The sequence below is a fragment of the Mizuhopecten yessoensis genome, unplaced genomic scaffold (assembly GCF_002113885.1).
Source record: "Mizuhopecten yessoensis strain PY_sf001 unplaced genomic scaffold, ASM211388v2 scaffold4017, whole genome shotgun sequence".
Classification (NCBI taxonomy): Eukaryota; Metazoa; Mollusca; class Bivalvia; order Pectinida; family Pectinidae; genus Mizuhopecten; species Mizuhopecten yessoensis.
Window position 1 is genome coordinate 150893 of NW_018405334.1, and position 13043 is coordinate 163935.

The following is a 13043-nucleotide window of genomic DNA, read 5'->3' on the forward strand; positions in this document are numbered from 1 at the left end:
ATGGGTGAAGGTCATTTGTTTGAACAAACTTGATAGCCCTTCATCCCAGCATGCTAAAGGCCAAATATCATCACCCTAGGCCTCTTTGTTTTTCAGAAGAAGTCGTCCCTTAGCCTTTTGCTTATTGAGAAGAGGTCGTTTATAAAGGTTTTAAACATATTTGACCCCTGTAGCCTTTAATATATGTCGAGGTCATTTGTTTGAATAAACTTGGTGGTCCTTCATCCTAGCATGCTAAAGGCAAAACAGCATCATCCTAGGACTTATGGTTATTGAAAAGATGTTGTTTAAAGGTTTTAAACCTATTTGACCATTGTGACCTTGAGTAATTGTCAAGGTCATTCATTTTAACAAACTTGGTAGCACTTCATCCGAGCATGCTACAGGCCATATTTTAAAACCCTCAGCCTCTTGGTAGTTCAGAAGAAGTTGTTTAAAGGTTTTAAACATATTTGACCCCTGCAACCTTGAAAATGGGCGAAGGTAATTTGTTTGGACAAACTTGGTAGCCCTTCATCCAAGCATGATACTGGCCAAATATTATCACCCTTAGCCTTTTAGTTACTGAGAAGAAGTTCTTGAAAGGTATTTAACATATTTGACCCCTGTGACCTTGAAAATAGATGAAGGTCATTCATTTGAACAAACTTGGTAGCCCTTCATCCAAGCATGTTACTGGCCAAATATCATTATCCAAGGCCTTTTGGTTATTGTGAAGTTGTTTTAAGGTTTTTAACATGTTTGAACCCTTTGACCTTGAAAATAGATGAAGGTCATTCGTTTGAATAAACTTGGTAGCCCTTCATACCAGCATGTTACTGGCCAAATAACATTATCCTTTCCCTCTGTGGTATTCAGAAGAAGTTGTTTAAAGGTTTTAAGCATATTTGACCCCTGTGACCTTGAAAATGGGTGAAGGTCATTTGTTTGAAAAAACTTGGTAGCCCTTCATTTCAGGATGTTACTGGCCAAATATCATCACCCTAGGCCTTTTGGTTATTCAGAAGAAGTCGTTCAAAAAATTTAACATATTTGACCTATGTGACCCGACTTCAAAGCCTGTCAAATTTTACCGTTACGCTACCGCGAGATTTTTTTGATGTACATCAAAGGATCAGACTAGCCTTCTTGTCTCATCGATAAGGTGGCGCACACTGAGCCTTCAATTTTGCTGTGACATATTCCAGGGGTGTAGAGAGCGAAAGTGAGCATAACCCCTGGATATTGCGGTGTGGTAACCTATGATGTTTATAAAAGAGATTGATAATTGGTAGGATTTTATGGTGTATTTACCTTAATCAGGTCCTTCCTCATTTTCTCATAGTCAGACATCATCTTGGCGGTCCCTTTCTGAGTACTGGTGTACCTTTCACTCAGGGTGGCGCCCATCTTCTGTCGCAATTCGTCAAGCTGGGACTGAAATTGAAAGTTTGATTGAAAATGACTTATCATGATAATAAATTTAGGATATTCACCTCAGTTTAAATAAAGGTGGTCTCTTCACATACTTAAATTTTACATTTAAGTTTGGCCAAAACTTTTTTTATAGAATGAGCGTTTTTCAGAATTCCTCCCCTATACCTGCCAAGTCTCCTATATTTGTCAAACTACAAACTCTATGTATTGTAGTATGTTTATGTATCTCATCAACATGCACCACATTTTCCAACAATGAATATGTTTAAAATTCACCTGATTTAAGCCTTAAATATAAAAACACTAAGAAAAGATATACATGTACAAGCATATTACAAGAAAATCAGTAAAACTGATGTATCATGCTCCCGGAAAAAGTCACCAAGATTGGAATAATATGTGACCTCAATGAGACTTTGACCTTACATGCACAGACCAAAAAGGGGCACACAGCTCGCTGCCGTCTCATCCTACATAAATCCCTAAAATTTCATCAAGTTACATTGGTGAGTCAGAAGTCATTGTCAAGACGATGAAATGACCTTTGACCCCAATATTTTTTTTAGCGAAATAAAATGGAAAATTCTGATAGGTTGAGTTCAATCAAAGATAGCACTGTGAGAGACATGGTGCTGAATGTGATCAAAAATACAAAGAATTTTGGGTAATATTAGTTATAAATATATCTACCTTGAGTCCTTCGTTCTCCAGCCGGAGACTGGTGAGCTGTGTGGCAGCGTTCGATCCACGTTTAAGTTGTTCATTCTCGATCTGGACACGCTCCACCACCTTTTTGAGAAGTGCGACGGTTTTCTCCAGTTCACGAGTACTTTTACCACTGTCTCCGATCTGCGTTTAAAAAGCCCTTGTTTCTTCATTTAAACTATGATAATGCATCTATCTCTTCACAATTGGGGATTCAATTCAACCAAATGCAGTTTACAAAATGCTAACAGTTAAATGCTAACAGATGAAATCCTCTGTTTTTAAGTGGGAGGAGATTGGGGCCAGTTGAGCGATTTTTAAACTGTTTAAATGTAACAGCACCAGGAAAATGATTTATTGCTTTCTACATAATGTATACATCTCTCTCCACCATTGAAATAACGTGATAGAATTTAACATTTTAAATTAGGCATTTTTTCGGAATGCCATAGTAAGTTTTAACTTCTAGACCTATTTTACTACCAGTTTTATAAAGCACAATAGAGTTACCTCGACATGTTGTTAAAATTCAACAAAAAGAATAAGAGCGAAAACCTCTGTTTAAATGAATTTCAACATCTTTCATGGGGATAAGAACATAAATATAAATTGATAATCTTTTTAGTTTCAAATTTATTGACCAGTAATTAGTTTACTCTCCTGCATTTTATCTTTATGTCTATTTGTCATCTGACTCTACAATAACCATAAAAAGATAAAGTGTTGGATGCCGAATCAAAACCTAAAGCAATCCCTGGCTTGACACTTAGAAATACCATGGAGAAATTAAAATCAGCCTGTGTGTGATCAATCACAGAGTTGCCTCCCCTTGTGGTTGCTATGGTGACTTACCCTTCGTATGCCACTGGAGCCTGAGGAATCTAGAGACCGAGTTGTGCTGTTACCTCCCAGCTGTGAATTCTCTAACTTCAAGGCTTCAACATATTTCTGCAGATCTTTAATTCTCTCCTGAAAGGAAGACGGACACTTTGTCAGACTGATAAATAAATAGACTTGAAAATTTCAGCTGTGATTCCATTTTAACCTGTATTGTTGGTGAATTTGAAGTTTAGAGAAGTTTCTAAGATTTTACTTTTGTAAAAATGTTTGCAGATGGGCTAAATTCACAAGAATATCGCATCACTGGAAAAGCCAGCTTGTAAGTATTAAATTCCTTAGCTGTTAGACTAGGTACTGCAGGACACTTCAAGTCCCACATAAACCACACCATTTAAACATTTGAGCTAATTATACTTTGTGAATTCCGTGTTTTGTCTACTCAATTGGTTTACCTTAAGTCTAGGTGTATCCTTTCTTAGCTGTTCCGATTCAAACTTGAGTTCGATATTTTCCTCCGACAGAGTCAGAACCTGTCGCTGTAGATTCTGGTTCTTTTCAAAGAAGTCCTGGTATTCTTTGGCACCGAAGGGAGAGACAGTCTGACTGGGCTCCTGGAGAAAACATGGAGATATTGATTCAGGGTGTATTTCGACCTTACTTTTATGTAAATTTGCATTCATTGTTGATCGTGAATTCAAGTATCAAAATGTGAACAATTACTGTACACAAGGAAATTTTGCTGCAGTTTAATTTTTGCCTTTTTTTCCTGGGTATTGAGGATAAATTCATTCTTACAGCGAACATTTGATAACAACTTAATAACATACATAGTAATAAAAGGTGAAGAGCGAATTTAATATTGGGCGAAAATGGATTTTACAATCGAATAGCGAAAATTTGACGAGGAGAAAAATTCCCAGTATACAATATTCAAATAGAATGCAAGTGGTGATGGGCTGATAATTGATTATAATAAAAAAGAATGATCAATTTGCCTTTTCTGATTCCGATAATCGACTACAAATTGCATAATGGATATAATCGGCTCATTATTGCAAAGAACATATTACTCCAGGTAATTATTTTTAAGTCTATAATTCTGCCACGATCTTGGCTCTATATCTGTTGACACTGAGGCCGAGGTTAATTTGTTTTTTTAAAGGCCAGAGGTTGTAAATCTGATAGTTTACATAATATGTCCAACAGAAATGTACAACAACACCAAAAACACCCTACAAATGGGATGTATTAACTTCTTTTTGCATTGGCTCAGAATTAGTAATAGTTCATAATGTTTCCATAAACAAAAAGACACAAAGGACCTGTAATTTCGCTTTTTTGAACCATGAATAGTCATTTGCTTGTGGTTTTATATGAAACAAGTTCTTGCACACTTACTGCTGATGTGATGGAAGACTTGTGTGCGACCACCTGCTCCATCTGCTCCAGCTGCTGAGACAGGTAAGTGTTTTTCACCTGCAGCTCCTGGAAGGCGGCATCTTTACCCAAAGCCAGTTGTTGACGCAGACTGGATACCTGAGAGAAAAAAGGACAAAACGTTGGCAAAAAGGAAAAACCGTTGAGAAGAAAGGAAATGCAAAATTGCATATGCCGAAGTGCTTAATTTTAAAATTGATGGCAATGTGAAATGTTTTTATCGATGTACATAGATTCCCACAGCTTCAGAGGGAGATCTTGATTTATAATAATATCATTATTTTTTGTTTTTTGTAATTTCTCGCTCAAATAGGATCACTTTTGTATTGGTCAGGATTTCACGGAAATAATTCTCACCTCTTCTTGGAGTTGAAAGTTCTTGGTGCGGAGAGCCTCCATCTGGTGATCTGCCTTGCCGTGGGCTCCTGATGGTCCGGTGGGTCCCGCGGGTGCTGCAGCTGCTGCCCTCTGCAGGTTGAAATTTTTCCTCTCCAGGCCCTCCTTCTCACGTATCGCTCTAAAACATACCAGCCATTTATATTTTCTAAAAATGTACAAAAAGACTTAATTTGTGTGGCATATATATATCCCATTATTAAGTATCTGAATCCTCAACATGCATTTTCCATTTTTCAATGCAACAGGATCACAACCAGACATAGATCCTTTAATATTTACATCTAGTTTAGAAAATATTTCTTTCAAACCAATACATAAATTCTTCTCACCTATCAGTGAATTATGAATGATAAATCTTGAATTTTAATTATTGGTAGTATAGTAAAATACCTTTTGCTTCATAAGCCACAAGGCTTCATTTCTATTTTTTCTGAATAATTCCTTTTAATATACATCTCCCTCATAATTATCACAAAACCCTCTGTTATACTGAAATTTTGTTTGACGAATTGTTGGCAGTACAGCTTCCTTTACCACACAGAAAAAGGACGAAAAACTTAAGCAATGACTCTTTTTTTTTCTCAAGAAGAAATTTGTCGGGGATTACGGTAAGTAGATGTACCTGTCTAGCTGGTCCCGGAGCATCTGTGACATCCTCTGCATCTTCTCCACCTCCGCTTCTCTCTCTCTAACTTTACCTTTCATTTTCTCTACCGTCTTCTGCCATTTCTTACTCTCTTCCCATTTAATAATTTCATCCGACTTGGGAAGAAGAAAAAAATACATTTTGTACAGTTAGAGACAGAAACCCCAAGAACTCGATGAAATTAAAAGAAAGCTAATTAAAGTCGTCCAAAAACAACAAGAATTTTGAAAGAAATCTTTTCCTTCATCATAAAAATTCAATCTTTATACCTTCCTGAAATAAAAATACATCTATTAGAAAATTAACATTTCTTTTTGGAAAAGTTCATTTCACTTTGTGATATATCTCCTGGAGTAAAACTGAGTAGAAAAAAGAAAGATGTGAATACTTTTATGTTAGATAACTTCTTAGGAAACAATTTCCAATTTACTTGAGTGACCTTAACCTAATCTATTAAGAGTGACCTTGACCTTAAAGATATTACCTTCTCTCTAGGTGTGACCTTCGGCGGAGCAGGAGCCTCTTTTTGACGTTCGTAGGGTTTCTCCGGTTGCTGTTGTTTACGTTTGAGTTCATCCTCAAGGAGTCGTACCCTGCGTCTCATTTCATCGTACTCCTGTTGTCTGGCGTTGTCTCCCGATTTCTATAAATACACCAACAGTGAAAAGTGAGACATGTTCGTAAATTAGGGAATTCACAAGCTAATTTAGAATAATTACAGAGATGAAAATCAGTTCTTCATCTATTTCCTAAACCCTTCAATTCTCCATTGAAAAATGTTTCTATAAACATCATTGCATTACTGCTATATAAAAGACTTAGACTAAACCCTGGGTCAATAAAATGTTTGAAAATGAAAAAAAGTCATACACTGTTGTCTTTCACAAATAAAAAGTTTACGATGTTGAACACTTAATAATTTTTTAATAAACACTAATAACAAACACACAATATCTTATTGGTGAAAAGTCCTGAAGACATTCTGTTTTTAAGTTTAACTAACCTGTGTTTTCATTGTACTCATACGCTCAACTTTCTTCTCAAGGTCTTCAACTTCCTGTTCCAGGCGGTGCTTATCTCCCTTGACTCTATGTAAGTTACGATCTTTTCTTGCTGCAATCAGAAGATTTCAACATTAAGTTCACTCATAGCCTTTGATGTTAGATATTTCTGTACTAAACTTCTGTAAATTTTCCAATACTTTGGAAAAAAGAATTTTAACACCAATCTCTTAAATATTTTAGAATGGAAATGTTGAATTCCAAACACATCTCAAATTAAAATCATTTTGTTAATCATTAAAATAAACTGTTGGGTACAAAATAATAACAATTTATGCTTTAGCTCTGTAACATTGACAGATGATGAAATCAAAAACATTTAGTAATGCACATCCTTACTCATTTCCTCCCGGGTATCGTCTAATTCCGTCTGTAAATTAGCTTCTTGATCCTTCCTCTTTTTCACCTCTTTCTTCAATCTGTCCCCTTCATTTTGCAAGTCTTCTATTTGGTCCTACGAATTATTAGAAGAAAAAAAATCCAAACTTTTCCTTGGATGAAAAATGTTTTCAGCTTTTAACTTCGCACAAGAGTGACTCATTTGAATGTGCCATTTTATGCATATTGACCCAATATCAAAATACTACCTAACATGAATTTTGACAATGTTAATCATCAGTGTGGATGTCTCAATCAAAATGAGTATGCCTTAGAGATTCCATTATATGTTAGTTCTATACAGTAAAGATAGGATAAAAGATGGTTAAATACCAAAGTTTAACCCAGATTTCATTACATTTGTATCATCAGATATACCTAGCAAACATCAATCTTTAAAAATGTATGGTATGCTTTTTCTAATAGGAAATTAAAAACAAAAGAAATAAATGAAATACCTGAAAAGAAATGACCAAGAAAAATGTGAAATATTGAAATGTAACGAAAGTCTTATAACAGTGTTTCATATCGTCACTAGTTGAAGGGAGATAACTCACTGCCATTTCCTTAGTGTGAGAATCAATGAGTTTCTGGATGTTGGTTTCCTGTGAAGATTCATGCGCTTGTTGAGTCACGGTCTCCTGTGCTTGCTGGACCATATCTGCCCTTAACTCAGTCAGTGCCTTGCTCAGGGCCTACAAATAAACAAATAACATATCAGTACAATGTTGTGGACCCAATGGACCATGCATGTCCATTTTACACCATGTCAATCTATTTCTGTAACTCGTCTGTCCAGTTGTTGACCAGGACGTGTGTCAGAGTGTAAAATGCATACATGTGAGTAATGGACGTGAAAGGCGAGTCTATGGACGTGAAAGGCGAGTCTATGGACATGAAAGGCGAGTCTATGGGTAAGTATATAAGTGCTTTGACAGCATGGCGTACTTACTATTTTGGATGCTAGTGGTTACTACGCTACAGGACACTGATCCTTCTTATACTTGATGGATAGCTAGCGACACATTTCCAGACTACGTTTGATGACATCTAGTCAGAGGTAATTATCTTCAAATGAAAATATACCCCCCCCCCCCTTCCCTCCTCTCCTGTACTATATATTGTGTAATATTTTTTATCGTGAATAGCATGGTAAATTTATTATTATTTCACTGAAAAGGTTCATTTAGCAGGAATGTAAGGTATATTTGCAAGATTCATCGAGTCACTGCTATGTAAAAACAATGTTTTTACCCAGACAGTTTGGTGACGTTAGTGTCATATGGGAGTTAATTCTTTATTACTGGTATTATTATTATAATAGAGATCAATACCTTGTGCACTTATATTTATGTACAAGTCCTTTATAACTCTAGGCAAAATTATTATTCCCACCTTCGTGCAACGTTCTAGTATTAAGATAAATGATAGGGAAACAATTGAATATCTTTTTTTTTTTACCTATCACATATGCATTATCATATTACAGATTCAGTGGACGTTTTCTGCCTTTACTCCGTCCAGCATGACGCATCAGTTCTGGAATCTGTCTTTAGGTCCAAAGACGGACAATAAGGCCTACCTGATGTTGTTTCTCTTTGTGGGCTAGCTGGTTCTTGAGTCGATCCACAAGATTTTTCATGGTAGTGGTGGGTGCCCTGTTGTTTTGCTCCTTCAGGACTTCGATCTCCTGCCGAAGTAAGTCGGCTTCCTTCTTGTGGTGGTCGATCTGGCGGTGACACTCCTCCACCTCGCGTTCCCTAGCCTGTATCCCTGTCCTCGTCTCCTCCGTCATCCTATCGTATTATATAATCAACATAAAGAGTAATTTTCAGGGCCGTTTCAAAGGCAAGATTGTAAAATAAATAACACAGCAGACAAAATTTTACAAAAAGATAGCTATACACGATTCAAGAAAGCATGCTATTTTTATATTTGTTAATCAAAATAATTTAAAAGTTATGGATTTATGTTCCGAAATTACCTCTCGACTTGAAACAGTTGATGTTTTTCAGAATATTTTAACTCTAGAACATTTGTGAGAAAATTTAAATTTTAAGGATATTTAAGATAAGTAAGTTCTTAGAGTTCAGACTTTAATGATACCGCAGACAGATTAATATGTATATATATGACGTTATCCTTTTGAAACAAACCAGAAGAGTACTGTGATGGATGAAAGTTGCTAGTTTTGGAGTCGGTCGTTACATATTATGTTTTCTATACTTACCCACTTAACACAGATATTTTTTGTAATATTTTTAATTACTGGTACAGTAGATGTAGCTCAGGAACAATTACACAGAAAAGAATTGAAGGTGTCTACCGATCTTGTTCCACATTGTGACTGCGAGAGTCAACCTGTAGACGTGACCTACCGTTCTCGTTCCACGTTGTGACTGCGAGAGTCGACCTGTAGACGCGACCTCAGACTGGCGATCTCCTCGTCCCTCTGACGAATCTTCTCGCTCATTGCTGCCATTGCATTATCCTGTTCCACTAAAAGGTCCTCTAGCTGATTCAGTCGCGCAAGCTGCAGTCAAGATTAAATCAAACATTTATAAAACCTTATACCATCTATATACATTATACTGAACGATCTCAGCCAAAGGATCAAATCACGATGTATAATTTATCTTTGTATTTATCTCTTGTCCATTGAATTTTCTGAGTCAAACAACCCTTCAGTATGATTAAGTTGATGAATTTTTCATAAGTACTATTAAGTCATTCACCCCTGAAATTTCATAATGAACTATTCCAACCTTTGAATTGGAAGAGTTCAAATGTGTTTTCAGGGGTGAATGAGTTAAGGATGATAAATCACATACTTACACAATCATTGCCCATTTTCATATTGTTTGGAAATTTTTAGTCAAAGGACTGATGCTGTATTTTAGGGTTGAATTGGTTCTGACCTTAATATTTCAGGTATTTATGTTTGAATAAATTATTCTCTGTAACAGTACATTCTCAAGTGTTTATAAAGTGAAATTGATTTTCTGTGAAAATACAGGTATTGTGAATAAGCTATGAAATTAAGATACCTGGTAATTCTTATCATATATTTTCTAAGGAGTACATACTTAAGTTAACATCCTGGGTCAGTATTCAAGAATTAGTAACGTGTGAGGGTGCTAAGAAGGCAGTTCCTTTTGTGATCCCCATTATCTGTGGTTTATTTTTCCCATTTCCCGAACTCTTCCCACATATTTTAACAGTGTTTTCAGACCCAATCACCTAAATATTATAAAAGAATAAGTCTCCCCTTTCCATTTATTTATTCACATATGGATAATGGGATAGCTGTATAAATGAAGTTTCAATTTACCAGATATTACAGATATAGAAATATTTCTATTCTTCACCAAGTCCTGACAGAAGCAAAATCACTATGTATATTATACCTGTTTACTAGACATGGGATGGGCTAGCTGTTTGGCCATGAGGTCGCGAGCTGCGTCCTTGAACTTGTTGAAGGCTGTGTCCGTGTTAAGGTGAAGCTTGTGCTGCATGTCCTTCAAGTCTTTGTCGTGGCGACGGTTCATCTCCAACATGTCTTCCCGCGCCTGCTTCAGAAGTTGCTGGTATTTTGCTATCGTCTCTTCCTTCTGTTGAAGTCTTGCCTGTAAGATTTTAATCATTACAAACTTAACAAAGCGTAACTTCAGAAATGTCTAACCTACCATTTTCTATATTTTCTTCCATTTTTTATTTTTTTTTCAAAGTCCTCTTATTCATGTTTAATTAACCCCCACTGCCTGTTATATTAATTGAGGGAAAGCTTTTATCCATAAGAAAGCATTATCTAAGTAAAATAAAATCTCCTTAACTTTAGCAATGCTTCATGTGGAATAAAAAGAAGCTTTCTACATTACGGAGTAATTGTAAAACTTGAGTCTGGAAAACTATGAATACTAGTGTTCACCATTTTTAACTGGATAGATTTTGACCAAGGAGATTCAATCAAGAATTCCAATATTCCACACATACGTAAGATACGCTACTTATTAATTCTTACTTACAACAAAGTTATGTATCCCTTACATGAACATCATACCCTAAAACAAATTTAGGTGACATGAGATCGTGGACTGTGAAATGCTGACGGAATGTTTTAGTTTACGTTATATTCTGCCATTTACCTGCAGACTTTAGAATGTGGACTGTGAAATGCTGATGGAATGTTCTAGTTAACGTTATATTCACTTATTTACCTGGAGACTTGAGATTCTGGACTGTGAAATGCTCACGGAATGTGTTAGTTTACGTTAGATTGTTATTTACCTGCAGACTTGAGATCGTGGACTGTGAAATGCTGATGAAATGTTCTAGTTTACATTATATTCTGTTATTTACCTGGAGATTTGAGATCGTGGACTGTGAAATGATGACGGAATGTGTTAGTTTACGTCATACGTGGACTGTGAAATGCTGACGGAATGAGTTAGTTTACGTTATATTCTGTTTTTTACCTGGAGCCTTGAGATTGTTGACTGTGAAATGATGACGGAATGTTTTAGTTTACGTTATATTCTGCCATTTACCTGCAGACTTTAGAATGTGGAATGTGAAATGCTGATGGAATGTTCTAGTTTACATTATATTCTGTTATTTACCTGGAGATTTGAGATCGTGGACTGTGAAATGCTGAGGGAATGTTCTAGTTTACGTTATGTTCTGTTTTTTACCTGGAGACTTGAAATTGTTGACTGTGAAATGCTGACGGAATCTGTTAGTTTACGTTATATTCTGTTTTTTACCTGGAGACTTGAGATCGTTGACTGTGAAATGCTGAGGGAATGTTCTAGTTTACGTTATGTTCTGTTTTTTACCTGGAGACTTGAAATTGTTGACTGTGAAATGCTGACGGAATGAGTTAGTTTACGTTATATTCTGTTATTTACCTGGAGATTTGAGATCGTGGACTGTGAAATGCTGATGAAATGTTCTAGTTTACATTATATTCTGTTATTTACCTGGAGACTCGAGATCATGGACTGTGAAATGCTGACGGAATGTTTTAGTTTACGTTATATTCTTCCATTTACCTGCAGACTTACTATCATGGACCGTGAAATGCTGATGGAATGTTCTAGTTAACGTTATATTCTGTTATTTACCTGCAGACTTGAGATCGTGGACTGTGAAATGCTGAGGGAATGTTCTAGTTTACGTTATGTTCTGTTATTTACCTGGAGACTTTAGATCGTGGACTGTGAAATGCTGATGGAATGGTCTAGTTAACGTTATATTCTGTTATTTACCTGTAGACTTGAGATCGTGGACTGTGAAACGCTGACGGAATGTGTTAGTTTACATTATATTCTGTTTTTCACCTGGAGACTTGAGATTGTTGACTGTCAAATGCTGACGGAATGTGTTAGTGTACGTTATATTGTTATTTACCTGCAGACTTGAGATCGTGGACTGTGAAATTTTACCTGGAGACTAGAGATCGTGGACTGGGGAACCTTGACGGAATGTGTTAGTTTACGTCATACGTGGACTGTGAAATGCTGACGGAATATTTTAGTTTACGTTATATTCTGTTATTTACCTGGAGACTAGAGATCGTGGACTGGGGAACCTTGACGGAATGTGTTAGTTTACGTTATATTCTGTTATTTACCTGGAGACTTGAGACTGTTGCCTTATATTCTGTTATTTACCTGGAGACTTGAGATCGTGGACTGGGAAATGCTGATGGAATGTTCTAGTTTACGTTTTATTCTGTTATTTACCTGGAGACTTGAGACTGTTGCCTTATATTCTGTTATTTACCTGGAGACTTGAGACTGTTGCCTTATATTCTGTTATTTACCTGGAGACTTGAGATCGTGGACTGTGAAATGCTGATGGAATGTTCTAGTTTACGTTTTATTCTGTTATTTACCTGGAGACTTGAGACTGTTGCCTGTGCAATTCTAATGGAGTGTTCACTCTCGTACTCTTTGTCTTTCTGAGGCTTTGCCATAGACTCTGTAATCTTTGATGTGGTTTTGAGAATCATCTCGTCCCTGTCTGCGGAGGCTGGCAAGCGGAGACGGAGGTCAGCCACCAGTCTGTCCCGGGCCAGGATCGTCTTGTCAGACTCGTGTAGCTGTTTCTCAAGTTCAGAGTTTCTCTGAAGATTACACAGGTAAAATAAGATTATAATT

General features: G+C 36.4%; 1 protein-coding gene across 1 annotated transcript in view; it reads right to left on the reverse strand.

The window, feature by feature from the left end:
* Positions 1-13043, reverse strand: part of LOC110448348 (centrosomal protein of 290 kDa-like) — a 62373-nt gene that overhangs the window by 8978 nt on the left and 40352 nt on the right. The window contains exons 38-52 of the mRNA XM_021494532.1: positions 12779-13009; positions 10290-10508; positions 9261-9415; positions 8465-8678; positions 7440-7577; positions 6844-6958; positions 6447-6556; positions 5928-6086; positions 5420-5559; positions 4756-4915; positions 4360-4497; positions 3414-3572; positions 2974-3090; positions 2107-2265; positions 1294-1416 (exon numbers count right to left, since the gene is read on the reverse strand). Of these exons, the coding sequence (XP_021350207.1) occupies positions 1294-1416; positions 2107-2265; positions 2974-3090; positions 3414-3572; positions 4360-4497; positions 4756-4915; positions 5420-5559; positions 5928-6086; positions 6447-6556; positions 6844-6958; positions 7440-7577; positions 8465-8678; positions 9261-9415; positions 10290-10508; positions 12779-13009 (2337 nt within the window). The remainder of the gene's footprint in view (positions 1-1293; positions 1417-2106; positions 2266-2973; positions 3091-3413; positions 3573-4359; positions 4498-4755; positions 4916-5419; positions 5560-5927; positions 6087-6446; positions 6557-6843; positions 6959-7439; positions 7578-8464; positions 8679-9260; positions 9416-10289; positions 10509-12778; positions 13010-13043) is intronic.